Source organism: Gallinula chloropus (assembly GCF_964237585.1).
Source record: "Gallinula chloropus genome assembly, chromosome: Z".
NCBI lineage: Eukaryota > Metazoa > Chordata > Aves > Gruiformes > Rallidae > Gallinula > Gallinula chloropus.
Window position 1 is genome coordinate 55,166,471 of NC_140089.1, and position 22,562 is coordinate 55,189,032.

The following is a 22,562-nucleotide window of genomic DNA, read 5'->3' on the forward strand; positions in this document are numbered from 1 at the left end:
GACTTAGACATAACATTCTGAATTAGCTGCTGACGATTTCCTTTTGTTCCTGTGCTTAACAGCTGTACTTTCAAAGAAAAAATGCAACCAACCAAACAATAAAAAATGATTATATGTATAATATATGTATCTCTAAAACAAATACATATGTAAAGTATATATATATATCTTGGCTTTTGCCCTCTGATTTCTAGTTCACCTCTGCTGTGTAACTGATTCTTTTGTGTTTGTTTACTGATCTTTGGGTTTTTTTCTTCTTTCTTAAGATGTTCCTGGTTTGTGCTTTGCAAGACACAGCTCTGTTTGGATTCTGGGAATTACTTCATCATCTCCTTGCTTCCTGATACCCAAGGCCCTAAGATCGTTTCAGGTAGGTTCTTTCATTTGCCTTCTCTGCAGCCTGCCTGCTTATTCTTTGCATTTCCCTTGAGACAGTTACTCATCCCGACAGGCAGGGCATCCTGCTCTCTCCGTGGCTCTGTTTGGCACTTCACTTCCACCACACATTTCACAGCTTCTGTTCTGAAGAAATTCCAAGCCTATACACATAAGGTTCCCCAGCTCTTCATTAAATACCTCCCTTAGTTTCTCCAGGTTTTACCTTGAAAGACTCAAATCCTTCCATGCAAAATTACTTTTGCCAGCCTTCCAAATGTAAACAGCATTAGCTTCTGGACAGTCAGGATATTGATCTGTAAACCGAGCCTCTGTTAGAGCCACCGGACCATCAAAGCAAGGCAGGAACTTGAAAAGGGGAATGGCCTCGTGGCCTCTTAACTAGTACGTTTTATTTCAGAGATAACACAGCACGGCTTCTGCTTATCATTCCAGAATTAAAAGAGACAGATAATACGCACATGGAGCTAAAGGAAGCGGGTACATGGGTTTTAGTTTTCTTTGCAAAGACAGGAAGAGGTTCCCAGGTGCCGCAGTGTGCCATGGTGTGCGTATGGGGAGGTGCTCGACCCTGTAGCTGTAGATCACAGCAAGAAATCTCAGATGACAAATCAGAGCGGGTTATCAGAATGACCCACAGAGACTTTCAGCAGAGGCACGTCTTCATTGCTTTTGTTTGCTCCTTACTGGTGGGTAACTGTTCAGCACATGTAGCTAAGGCTTGACCTTAAAAAGGCGCTATGACATGAGCCACGCTGGGACGCTTTTTGGGGGAGGTTTGCATCCGTTTTAAGATGCACCAAGCCCGGGCAAGGCCAGGGAAGAGGTCGGCGCGTGGGCTTCCCTCGCCCGGCCGGCCCTCAGCCTGCAGCTCCGACGCGGACCTTTCTCTGGGAGCCCAGGTGCTTTCCCACGGAGGCGAGAGGGCACCGAAGGAAAGCGCGGAACTCCATCCCGCCTCAGCTCTTCCCGCACCGCTCTGCTCCGCTGAGCTCCGCGTAACCCCTGCGCTCCGCCAGCCGCCGTACCCTCCGCCCACGCCCCCTCTCTTCCGGGCCCCCGCCCAATCCCGGCGGTGGCTCCGCTCCCCCCAGCCCGGTCCCGGCCAGCGGTGCCGGTGGCGGGAACGTACCCGGCACCCTCGGCCCGCATCCCCCCATCCCGCTCTGCGGCTCCTGCCGGGGCCGCCGCAGCACGGGCCGTGGCACCGGCCCCGCCTCCCGGCTTCTCCCGCACCGCCAGCCGGCCGCAAAACCGCCCGTGTGCGCGCCGGGGCTTTGCTGCCGCCTCCGTCCGTCTCGGCGCTTCTCTTCGGGCGCGGGATTGCTGTTAACTCCCGTCGGTTTTCCACGGGAAATTCAGCGCGGTTCTGCGGGATTTCCTGTTCCGGAGAGGGGAAGGAAAATCGCAACTCGACGTCCAGGTTTTTCCCTCCCTCTCTTTGGAGAGAGAGGGGGATGCGAGGCGGACCCCGCTGCTGGGATCACCGCGTCCTGCCGACGGCTGCGGCGGCACGGCCGGCTGGGCAGGAGAGAAGGAAATCTCTGCGCCTGAAGCCTTCCCCCGCCCAGGCGCGGAGCCGGGCCCGCTGACGGTGGTGCGGGACAGGCACGCGTCTCGCCGGCTCCCCGCTCGCCGCCGCCGTTTCCCAGCGGGGCTGCCGCAGGATGGGCAGGCGGCGGTGGCTCTGGGTGCAGCCCTGCTTCCTGTGGCTGGGCTGCCTGGCGCTCTGGGCGCAGGGAGCTGCCGGGCAGCAGAAGCCGCCGGCGGTCCGGCCGGCGGGAGGAGCGGGCAGCATCTACCCTGCCGCCGCGTACCGGGAGGACGGCGCCGGGAGCGCCGGTGCCGCCGGGCGGCTCCGCAGGCGAGGACAGCGGGACGCTCTCCGCGGGTAGGGACGGTCTTCGGATTGGCGCGACTGCATGAAAGGCAGGCGTTGCGTGGGGCTGTGTTACATTACCAGATGTACCGCATCGGGCTTTGCGTTATTAAGATATTAATTCGCTTTACCTTGGCTTGTACAGAGGTGCAATACGAGCGCTGGGCTTCCTTCCTAGTGCTTTTGGTAATTCTTGGTAATTTGAACTAGTTAATTACTCTTTATGACCAGTTGTCCCCTCTGCCTTGCGTTAGACGGCAGCGTGAAGCCAGTTTCTGTAGCCAGACTTGTAGGGCTACGTCTGAGTGCAGAGCCAGGCTGGTCCCTCACACCCCCGCTGAAGTGCTGTCCCGGCTGCGTGGAGCCTGCTGTTGCTGAGTCTGCCTCCCCTCTTTGCACTAACCATTTGAACTGAAAACAATGGAAATAAATGGCTTGGAGCTTCTAGGTGGAGGAAAATGTTGTTCCTTTGGGGAGGTTTGTTTGTAGAGATTGTTTGTATTTCGGGTGGTTGTTTCTTCCCTTGGGTGTACTTCAGACTATGGGTTCGATTTGCAATGCTTTACATTTTGTACATCCATCCATCTGTTTGTGTGACAGGCCTAATGTATGTGGCTCAAGATTCCATTCCTACTGTTGTCCTGGTTGGAAAACGCTCCCTGGAGGAAATCAGTGCATTGTTCGTAAGTGTCTGATTTCAAGTTCCTACTGCCCTAGGGCTGATCATGAAAAGATAGTCTTATGTGAGGTACCGCTCCATCCAGCATGAGAAAAGAGAATCGGGTTGTGTCTTTTGCCTTTCTTTTGCAAAAGAGGAAGAAGTGAATGGATTTACAGCTCTGCATTTCTTGTATTCGAGGGGTTGGCAAATTGCAGAATTTGCTTTAGTGTGGTCCTAAGAGGCATGTTTCCCCTTATTTTCTTAAAAAGAAGAGCATAACAATGAAGGAAAAGGAAAAAACTTGAAGAAATTGTGTCATCAACTGTAGCAACAGGAAGAAAAAAACCCAAAAGTTCCTGAGGTAAAGCAAATGAGACCTGAAGTTTTGTGAAACTTCTGTGCTAGGCATGGAATTACAATCAAAGGGAAAACTTTTTTTTTACATCTGAGATGCTTATTCTCTTGCCCGTCACTTGCAGTTGTGTTCTAATAGCTGTCAAGTGTGTAGACTCGGATTACTGCCTGGTCACGACAGGGATGGTTCTGACAGATGTGGCTGGTCGCACGGCTTGGGAGAAACCAAATGTGCTCAGTAGTCTGGTTAGGAAGTGTTGTCTCCCTAGAAAAGAAATAGACGATTAAGTTGGATTTGCGGTCTGTTCGATAAAAGCAGATACTAGACACATGCTTGTTGCAGTCCTTGAATTGCGGTCTGAGACTGTTCCCATTCATCCCAGCCATCTCTTTTGCTTCAGAGCTGAGGTTCAGTTCAGGGCATTAGCACACAGTCTTTGTTAGACTCCATCTACCAAACTACTGACAGCAGGGCTAAACTGGGGAAGGAATGGGTGGTAAGCCAAGACCAGCCAAATGTAAATGTGCCTTCTGGGCCGTTGCCTTATGATTCAGGGCCATCACATCATCCTGTTCACGTCTCTCTGTTTTACATGAATGTAATATTTCTGGTGACTGTTGCCGTGTATTGCTGGTTTTCATCTAAGGTTGACCCAGCATCTCCTAAAAAAGGCTGACTGTGTCATTCCCAGGAAGATGCTGGTGTCGATACTACTGTGGAGTAAGAGGCGCTGCTCAGAAAGTTGAGTTCACATTGTCATCCCTGATGGTACGGGCTTACTTAAATGTAACATGGAGTTGTTCAGATGGATTTTGGCTGCATGATATGCTTATGATGGTTTTTTCAAAATCCAGCTGGGTAAGCAGCCCAAATGAAATTAGGGAAAAATGACAGTTTAAGTACTTTCAGAAGACCTTATAAATTATCCTTTAAATTGTGACTCCTGGTGTGTCACTAAGACCTCAGTCTCAGGTCTCCTCACATTCAGAACAAGATCTGATTCACTCTGAATTTATGTGCTCAAGGGGCATCTTTTAGCTCCTGTTTACTTCCTGGAGCTTGGTTGCAGCTCTCTGACACGTTGGACGGTTAAAGCATTTTGCCCTCAGACCGCCTCTAAGATTGGCTGTGCCACTTTCCTCGTTGTGTTTTTGGTGAAGGTTGAAGAGCACAGGTACCAGTGCTCACATTAAGCATGTGTTGAGATGGGGGGTCCCTCTAGCTAAAGCTGTTCAGTCAAAGCTTCCTGCACAGTATGGTGGGCAAGCTGGCAAAGCTCTTCTTGGAGATGCATTGATCATAATTAGCATAGATTGCAACTGATGAGTTTGAAGTCTTACTTCAGGAGGAGAGATCTATGAGCTAGTGGCGGGTCATCGGGAAACCATTCTGAGCTTCCTGTGTTTTCAGTTGATAACATTTTTGGCCAATCTGTGACACATTTACCAAGTGACCTTTCACGTGAAAAAGAAAGGTCTGGTTGGCTTTCCTTTTTCTTGAGAGAAAATGAACTGTCCTGAGGAAAGCATATATTTAGAGTGTGCTTTCAGCTGTAGGGCTTTTGGTTGATAAAAGATGGTTCTGGAACAGAAAATAAACTAACAAAATATTTAAATGTAGACCTTGCATAATCAGGAGACGGAATTGCATCGTGTAGAGACAGCTCAAAGAGGGATGTAAGAAAAAGAGCCCTTTTCCCTGTGGTTGTCATTGCTTGGAATCCAAGTCCTGTGTCTCACTTTGGCATCTGCTAGTGGAAAAAGTATTTCTTACCGGTTTGTCGCTACTTTCAACTAAACAGCAAAATCCCACAAAGTCTTTCACATCTCACACCTTCGTATTTCAGGCATAGTTGTAGGGGAATTTAATTCTAAGGGTAGATGATACACATTGCATTCTTTTGATGCCCCAAGAGTGGTGCCAGTGGACCACTCGTGTGACTTTGTCTACTCCTTGCTCATAAAGAAAATGTGTGTGGCCTTTACTGGGGTATGTCAAGGAGGTTGCAGGTTTACAAAATCTGTTCTGGTTTGGTCATGCTTGGGATCGGAACAGAGCTTGAGATTTGGTGAAGAGAGTGCAAAAGGGAGAACGTAAATTTTGCAGGGTATGTGTTTGAATTGTGCTGTGGGGCAAGAAGGCAATTTGCTTCCGTATGGGAGTCGTGTTGCCTTTACAGGTGTTTTTCAGAAGTGGAGCACAATTTTTCAATGTATCTAGCTAGGTGGCTTGTCTTTCCTCTTAACTGTATACAGGCAGTTTTTTTAGGTATATTCTTGATAGGCATATTCTTGATAACTTCTCTGTCTTTTGTAGTACATCATTGGTGACGTACTTGGAGATTACTTGATTCTGTCAAAACCCCAGAATTATTTGCAATCTGTGAATCTTGCTTGTTCTTTTGCTTCACAAGCTGCCCCTTGCCCAACTGATATTTTTTGTGATCCTCGTGTGCTGTACTGGCTCTCAATATCTCAGGCTCCCTTTGGTGCATTTGCTAATCCAGCAGGTTCTTTAGATGTATTCATTTGGTGATCCTTTAGAAACTGGATTCGACCTGTCAAGTCTTTTCTGGTTCTGTTGTTCCTTTGTGCCGTGGAGCTCCCTTGGCTGGTAAGTCAGAAGGGAACACATGTCTTAGCTGCATCAGGGCATAGCACAACCCCGTGCACATTATCCACACATAATATGGATGTGTGGACATGCTTCCCTGAAATTCCTATAGAGTTGGTTTCTACATACAAACATGGAAATATTTGAGTACAGGAAACTGCATTTTGGGAGAACCCCACAAATTCAGCGAAGCCTAGCATTTGGACGTTGATTTCCCACAACACATCTTTGTGTAAAGAATGGATATCTTTGGAAAAAAAAAGAGACTGTAAAATAGCACTTATAGGAGAGAAGCTGTGCCCTAAATTCTCACTTAGAGAATTTATATCCTTTCAAATCTTGGATTCTTGGTAAAGTATTGTACAGGTCTTGTGGTCTGACAAAGATAACTTTAAGAATTTTGCATTACTTGTGCTATAGGCTGGTATTTCTACTTAGGGAAAGAGTTGATGATCTGGTTGGAGTGGTCAGACTAGTGTTTAAATATGCCAGATTTGATTCTGTTTGTCTTGAATTTTGCTAGAGATGCCAATTATACCAAAATTCAGTTTGCTTTATTAACTGTGGCAATGACCCGAGTGCTCAGGTGTTTTATGGGGGTTCTTGGTTTGTTTTTTCCTCTTGAAGAAGATTTTTCTTTTTTTCCTGTAGTTGAAGACTGAGGTTAATCATTGTCTTTTTAATTGTGTTCTTCCACAGCGATTTGCAGAAATAGCTGTGGTGATGGATTTTGTTCCCGTCCTAACATGTGCACTTGTGCGAGTGGACACCTATCACCTACCTGTGGATCGAAATCTCGTAAGAACTTGCTGTATTTATTTTCCTTAGAGGTTTCATTTTAAGTCATTACCTTTGCCTGTCAACTCAAAAGTAACTGTTCTTCAAAAGTTCCTTGTTACTTCATACATGCATGTAGCTTAGGCTGTGCTGTGACTCTGGTTTTGGTTAAGTTTGGTGTACCATGTGTGCATGCTTGCTTTTTGTGAGAAATTGAAAATAGATGTGTGTTTTACGAGATAAGCAAGTTCAAATGTGCATTAACATTTTCATTGAGCCCATTTTCTGAAGAAATGAAGGTTGTACAGCCTCCAAGAGAATTAACATTGCTAAGTTACGAAATGTAGTTGTGGAAGATTCTAAGCCCCCTCCCCCCCCCGCCAGTTCCTTTTAAAATACTGGCTGACCAAACGCTACAGCTGGCGTGGCTTTGGTCCCAAGAATACCTGAGCATACACTTAAAAACAGAGCATATATTGCACAAAGCTCATGTCAACTTGCAGTTGTCTGTGTTTTTATCTGCATTTGCTTCCCAATGTGGTCTCTTGGCTAAGAATGGTGTCTCTCTGCCTGGGCCCCGTTGCAGAACAGCAGTGCAGCATCAGGTGCATGAATGGCGGCACGTGTATGGATGACCGGTGCCAGTGCCAGAAGGGCTACACGGGAACATACTGTGGGCAGCGTAAGTAACTGCTCTCTTGCACGCAAAATTCAAGCCAGGTCCTGCAAGTTAGTCTTCCTTACTTTACTAGGTAGAGTAGGAAGATAAAAAAGCCAATATGCTGAAGTATAAGGAAATGTCTGTGAGAAATTTAATGCTGTTTAGGATATTGTGTTTAGCTTAAAGTCCGTTTATTCAGGAAGTCCATTTGTGTTTTGTAAACCTCAAATTAGTGATTGAATTCACCTAAGTGTTTTCAAAAGGGCACAATGGCAGCATATGTACCACTCTTTTTAACAGATGATCACTGATGTTTCCTTCTCTTTGACAAAGAGTCTCCATCTTAGATGAACAGCCTAAGTGCTAAGCTAAAGCGTGTGTTTTTTTCTTTTGTTCTTGACTAAGGAATAAGTTTAAACACAATCCAAACTTTTGGATACCTTTTTGGTTTGGCAGATAAGCTGGAAAGTCACATACTTGCACAGCTCTACCTATCACTGTGCAGTGTTTACAAGCTACACAACTTTAGCAAACAGTAGAAATCTCAAAGCTGCAGAGCTGAAGACAGACTCAATGTTCTGAGGCTACTAATTAACTGATAAAGTAGTTTCTGAAGGTATTCTGAAAGAAGTAGAAACAAACAGGCAGTTCTACAAAGAACGGTTCAACTGAATAGTGTGGAAGAACAGAATTTTGTCTCAATCATTTTTGCAAATCCTAGAGAGCAGTCTTATTCTTACTTTATTTCTACTTGGATAAAGCACTCTAAGATTGTAGGTAGCAGTTGTAATCCTAAAATGTGACCCTAGTCAGGGTCAGATTTACTTACAAGAGTTGCTGTCTCCTTTGTGCTAATTTTAAATTACTGGGTCAACACCTGAATGCTCTCAGATGGGGCTTATTTCCAGTGAGTAAAGGAAAAGAGGATTGAATTTTCAAGCAGTGACTCTAAAGGACTCCAGAACATTTGCGAAGGTTGGTCTCAGTGTATAGGATAGTTAAAATTTCAAGTAAGATTATTAATCTTCTAGACATAGCATGCAATGAATATCTGAAACATAAAAATATATCTTTATTACTTTTTACTATAATGTAATCCTATCTTAATTCTGCTGAAGTTAATTGTATCATTAAAATGTCATTGTCCATTGATTAAGTGACACAGAGAAATATTTTTGTTTTGTGACTAAGATATGCATTCTCAGTAAAATCTAATTTTTGTTGCTCTTTGTAGAGAACTAAGGCTTTATCACACATTACCACATGAGTATCATAGAGTCATAGAATATCCTGAGTTGGATGGGACCCATAAGGATCAAGTCCAACTGCCCTACTGTGATACAGAATGCATGTGTGCATTTTTTCCCAGACTGAAATATATACCTTCCTTAAGTTTCTGAGGTACTTTTGAAGTGGAAACTCAAATATGTTACAAATGCCACCTTCAAAATGGGGAGACTTGCACAGAATCACATGGGATCATAGAATGGTAGGGGTTGGAAGTGGCCTCTGGGGATGGTCTAGTTCCACTCTCCTGCTAAAGCAGGGTCACCTAGAGCACGTTGCACAGGATCACATCCAGGCAGGTCTGAATCTCTCCAGAGAAGGAGACTCCACAACCTCTCTGATCAGCCTGTCCCAGTGCTTTATTACCCTGACAGTATGAAGTCTTTTCTCATGTTAAGATGGAGCTTCCTGTATTCCAGTTTGTGCTCATTGCCCCTTGTCCTGTCACTGAACACCACTGAGAAGAGTCTGGCCCCAGCCTCCTGATGACCACCCTTTAGATATTTAGAAGTGTTTGCGAGATCCTCTCTCCAAGGGCTGAACAGATTCAGCACTCTAAGCCTTTCATCATAACAGAGATGCTCCAGTCCCCTTATATCATCCTTGCAGCCCGCCACTGGACTCTTCAGAACTTCCCTGTATTCCTGAACTGGGAAGTCCAGAAGTGGAAAGGAGGTAGCCTAGAGACTGCTGGACCAAAATGTCTGCACTGCTGTTTAGAGCCACTTGAAAATGATGTGTCTGTCCTGTAAGATGAAATGCTTTGCTTTGGAACATGGCTATATGTCCTGGAAGCAATGAGCCTGAAAATAGACAGAATAAGTAAAAGCACTCTTTTAATGGTATTTTCCATCCTCAATGAAGAACTGTCTTCCTTTCAAATGGGGAAGATTTTGGTGCTTTGGCAGGAGCCTTTGTTCCTGATTCACACCATTGGTAATTTGCGGAAGTGGGAGCTCCCAAGTCCTGCAACTGTAAAATGCCTTCTCCACTGATATATACCATGGAATTATAGCCCACAAAAATAATTTTATTTCCTTTTGGGATCTTTTAGGAAACACAGTGTTTGAAGGTACTTAAAGCTGAGTTAAACCAGCAACTCAGTTGCTCTAAACATCACTTCTTCTGCCAGCAGCATCAACTCTGAGAACTGAAGTATCTGTCTCTTGGACTCCCCAAGCCTCCCTTCTTGAAAGATTTCTTCCTGTTGTGACTGCATATTGTAATTTATTATGATCAAAAAACTCAAAACAGTTGAATTTTTATCTGTTAACTTAGGTGACGGGCAGGTGTTCTTATGATAAGTGACTAGAACTGTATAATGGTTTAAAAATATGCTTAAATTAAACATGTGCTCAGAATAAATAGGATTAATTAAATAACTGCTTGCAATTAGCGTTAACCATTAGCTAATGGAATTTCGGCTAAAGAAATTTGACTTGAATGGTTATTTTTGGCAGTGATGGGTAGGAAGATCAGTTTGATCTTCAGGTTCAGAAAGACTTAAAGCTATTTAGAGGAAAAAATATTTTTCAATGGTGCATAGAGTTTTTGGAATATCATAACTATAACTTTTTAAACTTTTTTTGTTAATTAAAGCTGTCTGTGAAAATGGCTGCCAGAATGGAGGACGGTGTATTGGACCGAATCGCTGTGCATGTGTCTATGGATTTACTGGCCCTCGGTGTGAAAGAGGTAAAAATATAATAAGCAATGAAATTATGAGGAGTTACATGGAACAATACAGCCTGTATATATTTTATGCTGTCTATTTTCTGGCTGAACCAGTAAGCTCCCAGTAAATCATTTATTATTTGTAATTTCAGAATGTGTTTTCCTTCTTAGTCTGGTAACCACATTTCAGATTAGCAAGTACAAAGCTGTCACAATTGGTAGAAATTTGATCTAATTTATGCTGGTTATTTTGTTTGTATAATGGTTAAAAGATGAGCTGTCTTTTGCGCTCAGCTACTGTGGAATAATTACTGGTGGCGGTTAAAGCACTTTCACAGTTTATGAAAAGGCTCAGCATTCAAGAAACTTCAGGGTGAAGAGCAGCTGATATGCGGAGAGTCCATTTCACAGAAAGTTCCCTAGTTCATCTGGGAGGTTGGCAACATCAGGGGCGTTTGATGTGCTGACACTGAGACAACAGTATGGAGGGTAGAGCAGAGTGGAGACACTGCAGGCTAGGCTCTGTGGTCTGTGGGGACCTGGTGTGCTATGGTAGGAAGAAGCTGCATTGTTTTCTTCCCTGAGTGAGAACTGAACCAGAGCTGAGCTAGGGATTCATTATTTTCCTGATAAGATCATGTTATCCAGGTCAAATTTTGCTCATCATAATATCATTATAATACAAAACCACACCTCAGTCCCAAAAGCTGCCAGCCTCCAAGGTACGTCCACTCCTCACTGAGCATGTGCTCTGAATTTCTGTTAGCCTATAAACATGAAGTGAGGAAATTTTACCCCAGACACAACAAAGATATGCATGACTAGAGTCACTCAAGCTCCACCTGATAGGTAAAAATAGTATAAAAGTACCCCATATCCTATTCATGGGAGCAGTACCATACCAAGAAGAAGGGGAAGCTTTTTTGGGGTGTATTCAGATCTTGTATATTTGGTCTTACCCTGTACTCCTGTAACTTCTTGCCATGCAGGCTATGACAGGTTGTGTTCAGGAGGTTTCCTGTCTTCTAGCCATGGTGTATCGCTGCACAGGCAGTTCTAAAAGGACCTGAACTTTTTCTCAAGTTGCTTGTCTTATTTTAGCTTTCCTCCAATGTTTGTAAACTTTTTGCCTAACAGAAAAAATGGTCTTTTGATTAATGAGGTTTTATGTTTTTGTAGGAGTTGTGGGAATATAACCTTTTTGCTGGTTTTTGGTTTATATTGGCTACTATTGACCTGAAGTAAAGGTTCTTTATGAGATATAGGATACGTGTGTATATGCATATGCTCCAGAGAGCTAACTGGACAAAGCAAGTGTTAGCACTTCCCTTCCTGCCCCAGGGCATGGTATGAGGTTGTTACTTGTTGAAGGCTGAGCACAGAAGCTTCAGTAGATTTAGCAGTCAACCAAATATCCAGAGTTTTCAGTTTGAGGTTTTAACTTGGGGTGTCATCCTTCCTGTTCTTAAGGTGGTGTGAGACTTGAATTTTGCATGCTGTAGGACGGAGCATAAATGAAAATGCAGGGCATTTTAGGAGAAGACAAGAAGAAAGGAAGGCAATAAGATTAAATAAGAAATAATTACTAAATGCTGCACTCAGGTAACAGTGAGTGTTACTCTTCTTGCCACAGGGCCACGTGTCCTGGTGTGTTTTTTTCAGTGCACAGTAAAACACCAGTTTAATGAATTTTCAGTCTGGTTTTAGCCTTTAGGATGTGGAAGATACGTTCTTGAGATATTGTCTGCAAGTTTTTAAAAGAATCATTCTCATCTTGTTGAGTGAAGGAAACCCCCCCCCACATTAGTTCCCTGTAGCATACTCTGACTACATGGTCCAGTTCATAGTGGGTGTTCATCACTGTTGTGAGTAAACACAAGTTACATCATAAACTTGAAGTCTAATTTAACTAAAATCAATGAAGTTAAATCAGTTCAGTGTAATCCCAGTCAGTATCTTTCTCTTGCTTCCCTCTTTTCCTTTCTTTGTGTACTTCAAGATGTGATGATTAGTATTGACTCCCTCTTGCCCACTTGTCTTCAGGTTGCATTATCATAATCTGTTATATATGCTGGAATGCTATGAATATATAGCATATACTTATAAATGATTTGAATAATTCTCATGGTGAGTATAGTGCTTGTTGTCTGTGAATGCAGAAGACCAAATCTGTTTATGTAATTTTGGACAGATAACAACTATGGTAGCAGACCTGATGAGCTCAGAGATGCAATGAGTTCAGAGATTCAATGGCAGTACAGTCATTTAAGTTAGAGCTAAAGTCCATCAGAGATCAAAGTGCCATTGTACTAATCAACCAAACAAAAGGCAGTCTCTGGTCTAGAGAGTTTCTGTGGCCTGTTACTACAAATAAAAAGATGGAAGGATGCTCAGGCTGAATATGTGCCAAAAGTAGCAGGGAACTGTACTTCTTACAAGGTTATGGTGTGATTGGAGAGTAAGATTATTCCATTTCTTCTGTGGAGAAATCAGACCTTGCAGCAAGCAGATAGCTGTGGGCATCCTTAATTCTGAGCGAAGTAGCCTCTGACCACCTCTTGATTCCAAAAGCCATGAAAAACTATCTTGAGGAGTATAGAGCAGTTGCAAGTTTCTCCAGAGCTGAAGGTTGGTCTACAAAAGGAAGATGAAAATGTAGATTTGAATAACCTCTGCCAAGAACTCGAGAATTTTAGTCAGAGCAAAACGTAGCTCTCCTGCAACTCAGGCAAAGTGAAATCTTCTTTGCTTCAAGTCAGAGTTTAAGAGGGAAGTATTCTAGATACACAGCTGCAAACTTTGAAATGAAAGAAAGAACTACTGGAGTTGTTATCCTCTATGCTTATGCCAAATAGATACATTAATACATATAGGTCAAATCTGTATTTGACAACTGGTATTTTCAGTTACCTACAGGAGGAACAAGTCCCGGAGACTATAAAGTATTAGAGGTTTGTCTGTTGCATAGGACTTAGACTGGGTTGTGTTCTGCATCTAGAGATTGTTCGCTGCAAAGTAAAACAAGATTCTGATAATACAGAGTAGTCAAACAAAATCATGAGTCAGGAAAGTGTTGCACAGGCGAGGGAAGATGATATCTTTGTAAAATTCTGACTGGTCTTATCTCTTCCCTTGCTTAGTGAAAATTTTACTCTGTCAGATGCAACAGAATATGAGTCCATTTTTTAAAAATTGGTTGGGGGGGTGAGGCTACACGAGCTGAACAAAGTCATAATGGCTTGGTTAAGAGTTTCAGAAGAAAAACAAAAAATCTTCAGAAGTATGGGGAAAATTCTGAATGTTATTAAACTAATTAATTCATAATATATCCAGAAAAAAATCTGAAGATATTTGGAGAAGAACATAGGTATGTTAGAAGTCACAGTTGTCACAGGCATTGTCTGTAGCAAAGAAAGTGTAAAGCCCCCTGAAATATTCAAGTGAATAGGAAGGGGTTTTTAAAAATTCAGCAATTGCTAATGTTTTGTGTCACTACTGTAGGCATAGTAGGTAAATTTTAAATCAGAAAAAAGCAGAAATAAATTGAAGAACCTAGGTCTGAAGTACTATAAAAAATGAACACAAAATTAAATTCTTTGCTTTTGTGATTGTAGAATGTATTAGGACAAATTAAGGAAATAGATTTACTGATAAGTTTAAAAATACTGTGTTAGAGGAGGCTTGACGTATCCACTGGATAATTCAGGAACCTTGAAAGCTGTTTATTTTTATATCGGTTACTGTTGTTTAAACTTTTTTTGGATTTCTCTGTTGCTGATAAATCTGTAAAACTTCAAAAAACTTGAAAAATCTACACAAAAAGAGGCCCTACTAAGGTTTAGATTGAAATGCTTTTCACATTGTATAGAGGTCTATATTATATGAGAACATTAGGTTAATGAAAAGAAGCTCTTGAAAATCCCTGGAGAGGAAGTGAGAGCATATGAGAGAGTAGTCATACAAATTCAGAACAAAGGGACAGTCTAGCCAAGAATCATAGAATCATAGAATGGCATGGGTTGGAAGGGACCTCAAGGATCATAGAGTTCCAACCCCCCTACCATAACCAGTTTAAACAGGAGAAGTGGCATTTCTCCGAATTTTTTCCCAGGGTCAGGTAATTTTGTGGCTCTGGGTTTCTGTGAGCAGGTAGCTTTTAATGCTTTGTTATTCATTTTTTCTTGGTGCTTGTGACCAGCTTGCTTTGTCCCTGTCCTGGATTTGGCTAGGATAGAGTGAGAAAATTTTTGTATCATTGTGGGTCCCAGTATGTGTTACAGTGTGAAAAGCAGCAACATTTTCTCTTTCTTGTTTCTTGGCCATGTAAGGAACTTCCCCCTTGTTTTGTGTACCATTTGCTTGAAGAACCTCTTGGTTGAGGTCCTTTGGATATCCTGCTAGACTCTTAACTGCTTCCAGCTAAGAGGTGTGTTATTTCATTAAGGAGCTGCACTAGGTGTTGGTGCAGCAAATTAAAAATAAACCATAGTGCTGTCACTATAGGAGGGATCTCACTGAGGTTCTGTACAAAAGTTTTGTATGATTCCCTTGTGTTAACCACTGAGGTCCTGGATTATTTCCTGTATTTCAGCTTGCGTCATAACTACAAATCCAGTAGTGTTGTGTGCATGATTTGTCATGTGTTTGTATGCAAAATGAGTCACTGAAGAGGGTGTGTGTGTAAGCTTTGTTATTCCAATTGTTAGCATGTGTATCTGAGGGGTTTTATTATAAAAACAGGTCAGAAAACAATGAGAAAAGCTGCTTTTCCGACAATAGAAAAATAATGGCATTTTACACATTTTTACATGTTTTTAAGGCTCTGTGAGGTCTGCTGTCTTTCCTTTAACTCCGAGAGCCCCCAGAACCTCTTCTGGGTTTTGTCATACCAGGACATTTCATAATAAGATGTCTAAATGATCTGGTGAACGTTTATTGTAGATTGCTCAATTCACATAATTAAATAGTTAGAATGCCTGTGACATGACTAGTATGGTGCCAGAACATTCTATCTATGGCTTTAGATACTGGGGAGTAACAGTCCTGAAGTGTCATAAACCTTGTTATTTTGGCATACCTAAGTGTTGTGGTGCTTTTTGCCCTGTTTGTCACCATTTTTATGGATGAACATAATGTGACTTTATTTAAATGTAGGAAATGTAGCATGAATAGTTGAATAGTTTCAATAGAAAGAAATGTATGTTTTATTTAGAGTCAAGTCATGGTTTGTGTATGTTTACAAAAGACTGCTGTTGTTTAAAGAATGTAATTTTTTAACCTGGAAGGTTGCATTTCATCTTTCTTTTACTATTATAAAATCTTTGAGTCATCCAAACTGTGAAACAGGAATAATACCATATAACCAGTTGCATAGTATAACAAGACAATTCAGTGTGTAAATTTATACTAAGATAAAAATTATTTGAAAGGAGTTCATTAATTCATAGTCATAGAAATCATTTCATAATAGAAATTTGTGTAGTCATATAGTCATAGAAATGATCACAATTTGAAACAAAGTCAAAGAAGAATTAAATGTGTCTTGTTTGTTTGGAAAGAAGCAAAAACATGACCAAACCAAAAAATACTGCACAAAGCAAGTAACTGACAAAAATTCTGTCAAAACTATGAAAAAGAATAATTGACAACAAAGAGACTTGCTGTGAGCCCTTTGGGAGGGCACTAATTTTTCCTCCTTTAGAAATTGCCTGCTCAGGCTGCTTTGCTCTCTTAATTCCTCCCAATAAGACAAGGAAAGTTCTAGCAGTCTGGATTTTCTGGTTGTTTTAAAGGCAAGGAAGAGAGAGTGTTATTTGCTCATGTTATTTGCAACTAAGATTCTTACCTTAGTTAAGGAGCTGGAATTTTGTAAATGATAGATGGTCATCAGTAACAAGTTGTCTATCTTTCCATACAGCGGAAGGCAAAGTGCTAGCAGAAGTACCTATGTTGATTGCAATAAAATGTGGTGTAATTGTACTAAACATTCAAGTGTTATTGGACTCAACTTCAAAGGTCTTTTCCAACCTAATTATTCTGTGATTCTGTGGATCAATCTTAGCTATGTTTCTAGTAAAGTCATGACTTTTCCAAGTCTAGTAAAGGTAGAATAAAATGATGGTGTTTTCAAGCAATTAGGAATGCTGGTTTGTGAAATCTTCTTCCTGCCCTTTTTTCAGGTGACTTCCTAGAGAGAAGGTTTTCCATTGTTTAATTGCTACCTTAAATTAGCCAACTTGCAGTGATATGCAAAGCGTTTAAAGCATGAAAATCCCAGAACAGCAGTCAATGGACATAAAAAAGTAGGAGTTAAAATATCTCTTCCGAATCAACGAGCTGTTGAAACTAGTGGAAGGAAAAGAGTCAGGAATGAAGCTGAATAGAATAGAAGCAGCATGGGTAAATGGTAAAATCTGCACCAGACTGGGATTGACAGGCAATGTTTTGATGAGCCCTGTGGAAAATGAAGACATTCGTGCTTGAGGTCAGTTCATAGACAATTTTCAATACATTGTGGGTGCACAGTAGTAGAGCTAGACACACAGTAACACCAGCAGCACATTTGAAAAAGCTGTATAAGGTATTGGCTGGAAATCCTGACATGCTGCTAAACTCATTAAGGTGTTAAAAGCTGTGCAACAAGGATTTTGGATAAATTTCAGAAAGAGCTGGAAGGATTTCACTAAGATGAGTCCTTGCTGAACTTAAAGTGAAGAAAAAAGAAGAGGTAATAGTAGTAATCCTTATAAGGAAATATTACTGGAAGAGTAGTGGCACGGATCCCCCCCACTGTTCTCTAAAGTCTTCAGCTGCTCTATTTGCTCATTAAGCACACTCACTTCAGCATGCGGCTTTGTGGTAGGTGTGACAATCTTGCTAATTTCTTTGTGTCTTTTTGTTTTGCCAATGTTGTATGAAAAGTATTTTTCAAAAAGAAACTGTTGAATACTTAAGTGACAGGTTATTGGGCAAGTTCCTATATGGATCTTCAGAATGAAGAAAACTTTTCCTGAGTATTTTATTTTGCCTGTGTATTTTAACATACCATGTGGACTTTTTCCCATATGTTCACAGTGTTGCATTTTATGAGAACTTTTAGCATATTTCCAAATAAAATATGTCGTACATTATGTGTCCTAAGCAAATGGATGATGGCAAAGATCTCCTCATTTCAGTCAGTGGCTTAATAAACATGTTCATCCATTTACTGTAACCCAAATGTTTCTTTTGATTGAGGACGAATGTGGAGGACACAAAACTCTGTGTGGCTCTACAGTTGGGGGTTAGACAGATGCCAGATACTTGGAAATAATTTTCTATCTTCTTCTCCTTTGTTTTTTGCATGCTTGGGTGTTTTTCACCATGTCTGTTCTGCTACCACCCCCCTGAAAAAAATTGTATTCAAGGTCAGAATTTTACAGAATTCAGGGGCTCTGAGCTGCTGGTGGATCAACTCTTCTAAGTATTGACTTTTAGTATCTTTCCCACTTAGTTCTGGTGAGAGTGAAATGTGTAGTGTGCATGTCCTTCCTTCTCTGCTGTAACTTCAATGCCTTTTCCTGTGTACAGCCTTCCCCCTCAGGGGGTGTCATTCACAGGGCTGATAGCATGCTGCAGTCATCACTCTGTCTTCTGCTGACAGAGAGATGATAGTCTTCTGTCTCTGCAGATTCCCAGGTTGCAGCTGAAGCCAATGAAAATAGACTCCTTGGATTCAGTCCTGCACTACTAAGTCTGGCAGAAATCCCAGAGAGGCTACTAGGAGTTTTGATTAAGAACAGAATTCAGGTTTAGAATTACAGCTTGCATTTAAATAAAAATCTGGTTTTGCTACCTAGATGCACTGAACCAGTCAATAAGAACTAAAATGGAAACTGAAAGGTAGAGGCTAGGCTAGCTGTTACTCAGCTTGGAACAGTCAGAAGAGTAAGCTTCATTTAACTGGTGAAAAGCATTTTGGAATTAAAGTTTTAATGATTTTGACAGAAGTGTGAAACATCAGTTACTTATCAAAGTAAATTTTAAATTCTAAACTATTTTTTCAGTTAACAATTAAATATGGTTTAAAAGTCTTTAAACTTGATCTGCTTTAAATTTTCAACCATATCTATCTTCATAAGCATTAGTTATGCAATAACTATCTTAAAAGCTATAGTTACTTTTTTTCCATATAATTTTATTAGAGTAATACAGTATCGTCAGGGATAGAGTTTGCTGAAGCAAATCAAGAGCACGCTGCATCCAGGCTTGAAAAATACTGGAGTGCCGAAAATAAGTTGGTTTATTCCATCTCAGAGTAATAGCTTGGCACATGAGAAACAGCAGTAAGTTGTTTGTTTATTGAGAGAAGGGTTGAATCCTCTGAATTGATTTCTGTCCTATATTTTGATTGTTAAAAGATACCCAGCTTTATAGTGTCCTGCCTAGGAGGTGTATCTATAAAGTTGTTTTGCTTTATGAACTCAAAGTATCGGGACAGTCTAGACAGTCATTTGGGGAAATGTTTCTTGTTTTGCTAAATGTGGCTTGTTTTTTTCCTGAGCAATATGTTCCTATTTACATTAACAATTAATAACATTGCATTCAGCTCCAAGGATGTGGTTTTATTAGAGTTTCTGATCCGCTGAGACTTTTTTGCATGTTTTTCTTAATTTATGTAGGCATTGGATGTTAATTATTTTTCTTCCTCGTTTTATGAGAATGGATGCATTCTGAGGGCTTTCCTAAAATAGATGCTAAGAAAAATACAGTTAAGAGGAGCAGCTTCACAGCTGCATTCATTCACTTTTACCCAACTTCAGCAGAGAGTCCGTCATGCTTTGTGGCACCTAACTTTGTTCTGACTCTGGGTTGTGACCAGCTAGGAGCCAGCCTCTATAAACATCATATCCTTTTATGTCTTCTTACTTAATTTTTGACTTCACAAAGTAGTACACAGATTACCAGAAGGTTGTAAAAAACACCAGACCACTTGCGTACTTACTGTGAAAGTTGAAGTTGCATTTAGCTGCTTATAATCTTTGCAGTTATGGAAAACTGTACATACGTACCTTTAAATGGTCCTGGCTGTTCACACTCAGCTAGCTGAAGTATCTCCCAATGTGCTATGGTTAGATCAAGAGTTTCTGAGAATAATTGAGTATTCACTGTGGTTTTGCTCTGTAAGCCCTTCTCCACATGGGTAGTCTTAACCAGTTTAAAATGCCTCCCTTTCATTAATGAGAGTGTTTACTGGTAGGAGGCATGACATTGAAGTCCAAAGCAGGGGTTGAGGGAGTATGCGTTGTTATCTTTACATTATTCTTAAGTACTCTTTAAAAGTTTATCACAGCTGAAGACCTGAATCTTTAAATTTCCTCTTTCTTGACAAAGGATTTTGTTCCTCTGAGGCTGAACTGAATAGCACTCATTTCCTGGGGTGGGGAACCAAATACGTGTGGGAGATGTAACTGAAGTTTTCATACTACAGTCCAGAAAAGTAGCAGACTTTCCTTGCAAGCATATAGCAAGGTTCTGACCCCTTAATTGTTGGGATATGAAGGAATTAGGTTACAATTCACATTTGTCTTGCTTTCCAGAGTCACAAGTTTAAATGAGCAGTATCTTTTTTCTTTTCATCATATGGGCAAATCATGTCTTGTCTATGAAGTACGATACACGGTTTTGTGCAGGATACAGAGTTTCAACAAAGTTAAGGAGAATCTGTCACTGAAAATCAAATATCCATCTGGACGCCTGTCTGTGCAATATGAGCTAGGGATCTGCTTTGGCAGGGGGGTTGGACCCGTTGATCTCTCGAGGTCCCTTCCAAACCCTGTGATCTGTGTGATTCTGTGATCTGTTAGGCTGTAACAGAAAATCTTTTTGTTTTACCTACAAAGCTTTGTTGGTAGTACAATGTGCTCTCCCACTGTGGACTTAGATGGGCTTGTGGTATTTAGTGGACTTAGGTCTGGCTACCCTTTGATTAAAGTTTTGAAGTTTGGGGCTTGGAGCTTTGAGGGCAGGTTTTATCTGCAGTGCTATAGTTCGAAAGGAGCCTCTGCATGGGCCAGAGTGTCAGTATGCTGGGAAGACCTCTTCACTCAAAGGTAGAACATAGGAGAGAGCCATAGGCATCTGTGGTGAGTTTGACCCTGGCTAGAGGCCAGATGCCCACCAAAGTCATTCTGTGACTCTTGTCCACAGCTGAGCAGGGGAGAGAAGATATAACAAAAGGATTACAGGTTGAGATAATGACAGGGAGAGATCATTCAGCAATTAGTGTCATGGACAAAAAAAAAATGCAACACAGAAGAAAATGCATCTAATATATTACCCAGTGAAAACAGAGTAGGATAATGAGAATCATAGAATCTTCTGAGGGAAGGGACCCATAAGGATCATTAGCTCCAACTCCTGGCTCCACATACCACCAGCCAAGTCAGAGCAGGTCACTGAGTGCATCATCCAGATGCTTCTTGAACTTAGTCAAGCTGGGTGCTGTGACCAGTTCCCTGGGGAGACTGTTCCAGTGCCTGACCACCCCCTCAGTAAAGAACCTCCTCCTAATATCCAACTTAAACCTCCCATTGTTGCAGCTTCATGTCATTCCCCAAGGTTCCATCACTGGTCACCAAAGAGAGGAGATTGGTGCCTGCCCCCATCGTAAGGAAGTCATAGACTTTGATGAGTTCTCCCATTAGCCTCCTATTCTCCAGGCTGAACAAAGGAAGGGACTCATAATACTTTCCCTCTGATCATTTGCCATCCTCATTTCCCTCCTCTGGACACTCTCCAATAGTTCTGTGTCCCTCTTGTGCTGTGATGCCCCAGAGTGCACACACAGTACTTAAGGTGAGGCTACATCAGTGCAGTGTAGAGCAGGACAATCTCCTCCCTGGACCAAATCTTAAAACATCTCCCACCACCATTCCCCTCTTCCTGGGCTCAACTTTATTCTTAATTTCTCTACCTCTTCCCCCTGAGCAGCACAGTGGGATGGGAAATGGGGATTGTGACCAGTTCATGAGCTGTCTCCCCCTGTCATTCCTCCTCAAGGGGAGGACTCCTCACACTCTTCCCCTACTCTAGAATGGGGTTCCTCTCACATCGGACAGTCCCCCATGAACTTCTCCAACATGAGTCCTTCCCATGGGGGCTTCAGGATGCAGACCTTCAGGACCACATTGCTTTGGCACAGTCCCTCACAGGCTCAGAAGTCCTGCCAGCAGACCTTTAGCAGTGTGAGCTCTTCTCTCCATGGGTCCTGCCAGGAGCTTGCTCCAGCACAGGATTCCCACTCAGTCACAGCCTCCTTCAACTGTCTCCACCTGCTCCAGCATGGGGTCCTCCATGCAGGTGGCATCTCTACTCCCCATCATCTTCCATGGGCTGCAGGAGGACTGCCTGCTTCACCATGGTCTTCTCCATGGGCTGCTGGGGAGTCTCCCCTCTGGTGCCTGGAGCACTTCCTCCCCCTCCTTCTTCCCTGGCCTTGGTGTCTGCAAAGTTTCTTCATCTTCTCACTCCCTTCTCTGGCAGCAAAAAGCACTCACTTGCATGTTTTTTTCCCCCTTATTACATATGTTATCATAGAGGCACTATCACTGTCACTGGCTGGCTTGGCCTTGGTCAGCAGTGGGTCCTTCCTTGAGCTGACTGGTATTTACTTTGTCGGACCTCACGGGAGCTTCCAGCAGCTTCTTGCTGGAACCACCCCTGCAGCCTCCCCCTCCACTACCAAAATCTCGCCATGCAAACCGAAAACAACATCACAGCAAAGTAAAGAAAGTAATATTAAGGAAGTAGAATCGTAGAGTGTGAACTGCGGAATCATGTGAACATTTATTTTTGTACATTTATTTTATCTCCATGTGCACTTTGCACAGGGATAATTAAGCCTATAATTTATTGTAATAACTGATGATTAATATTAACCTGTGTCTTCAGTATTTGCTTATAGAGTTTTTTCATTAGAGTCCAATAATGGAATCACACAGAATCACATAATCACAAGTTTGGAAAAGACCTTTATGATCATCAAGTCCAAGCATTCCCGTCCTATGCTAAACCATATCCCTAAGTACTTCATCTACCCTTTTTTTAAATATATTCAGGGAAGATGACTCAACCACCTCCCTGGGCAGCCTGTTCCAGGTCCCAACAACTCTTTCAGTGATTTTTTTTTTCCTAACATGTAATCTGAACCTGCCCTGGCACAGCTTTGTGCCATTTCCCCTTTTTCTATCTCCTGTCACCTGGCTGAAGAGACCATCGC

At 42.0% G+C, this 22,562-nt stretch overlaps 1 protein-coding gene across 1 annotated transcript in view; it reads left to right on the forward strand.

Annotated features, from left to right (window-relative positions):
- Nucleotides 1-2,063: 2,063 nt before the first annotated feature.
- Nucleotides 2,064-22,562, forward strand: part of FBN2 (fibrillin 2) — a gene marked incomplete at both ends in the record, with an annotated part of 154,740 nt that continues 134,241 nt past the window's right edge. The window contains 5 exons of the mRNA XM_084277967.1: nucleotides 2,064-2,287; nucleotides 2,876-2,958; nucleotides 6,604-6,702; nucleotides 7,268-7,363; nucleotides 10,229-10,324. Coding sequence (XP_084134093.1) covers nucleotides 2,064-2,287; nucleotides 2,876-2,958; nucleotides 6,604-6,702; nucleotides 7,268-7,363; nucleotides 10,229-10,324 — 598 coding nt within the window. The remainder of the gene's footprint in view (nucleotides 2,288-2,875; nucleotides 2,959-6,603; nucleotides 6,703-7,267; nucleotides 7,364-10,228; nucleotides 10,325-22,562) is intronic.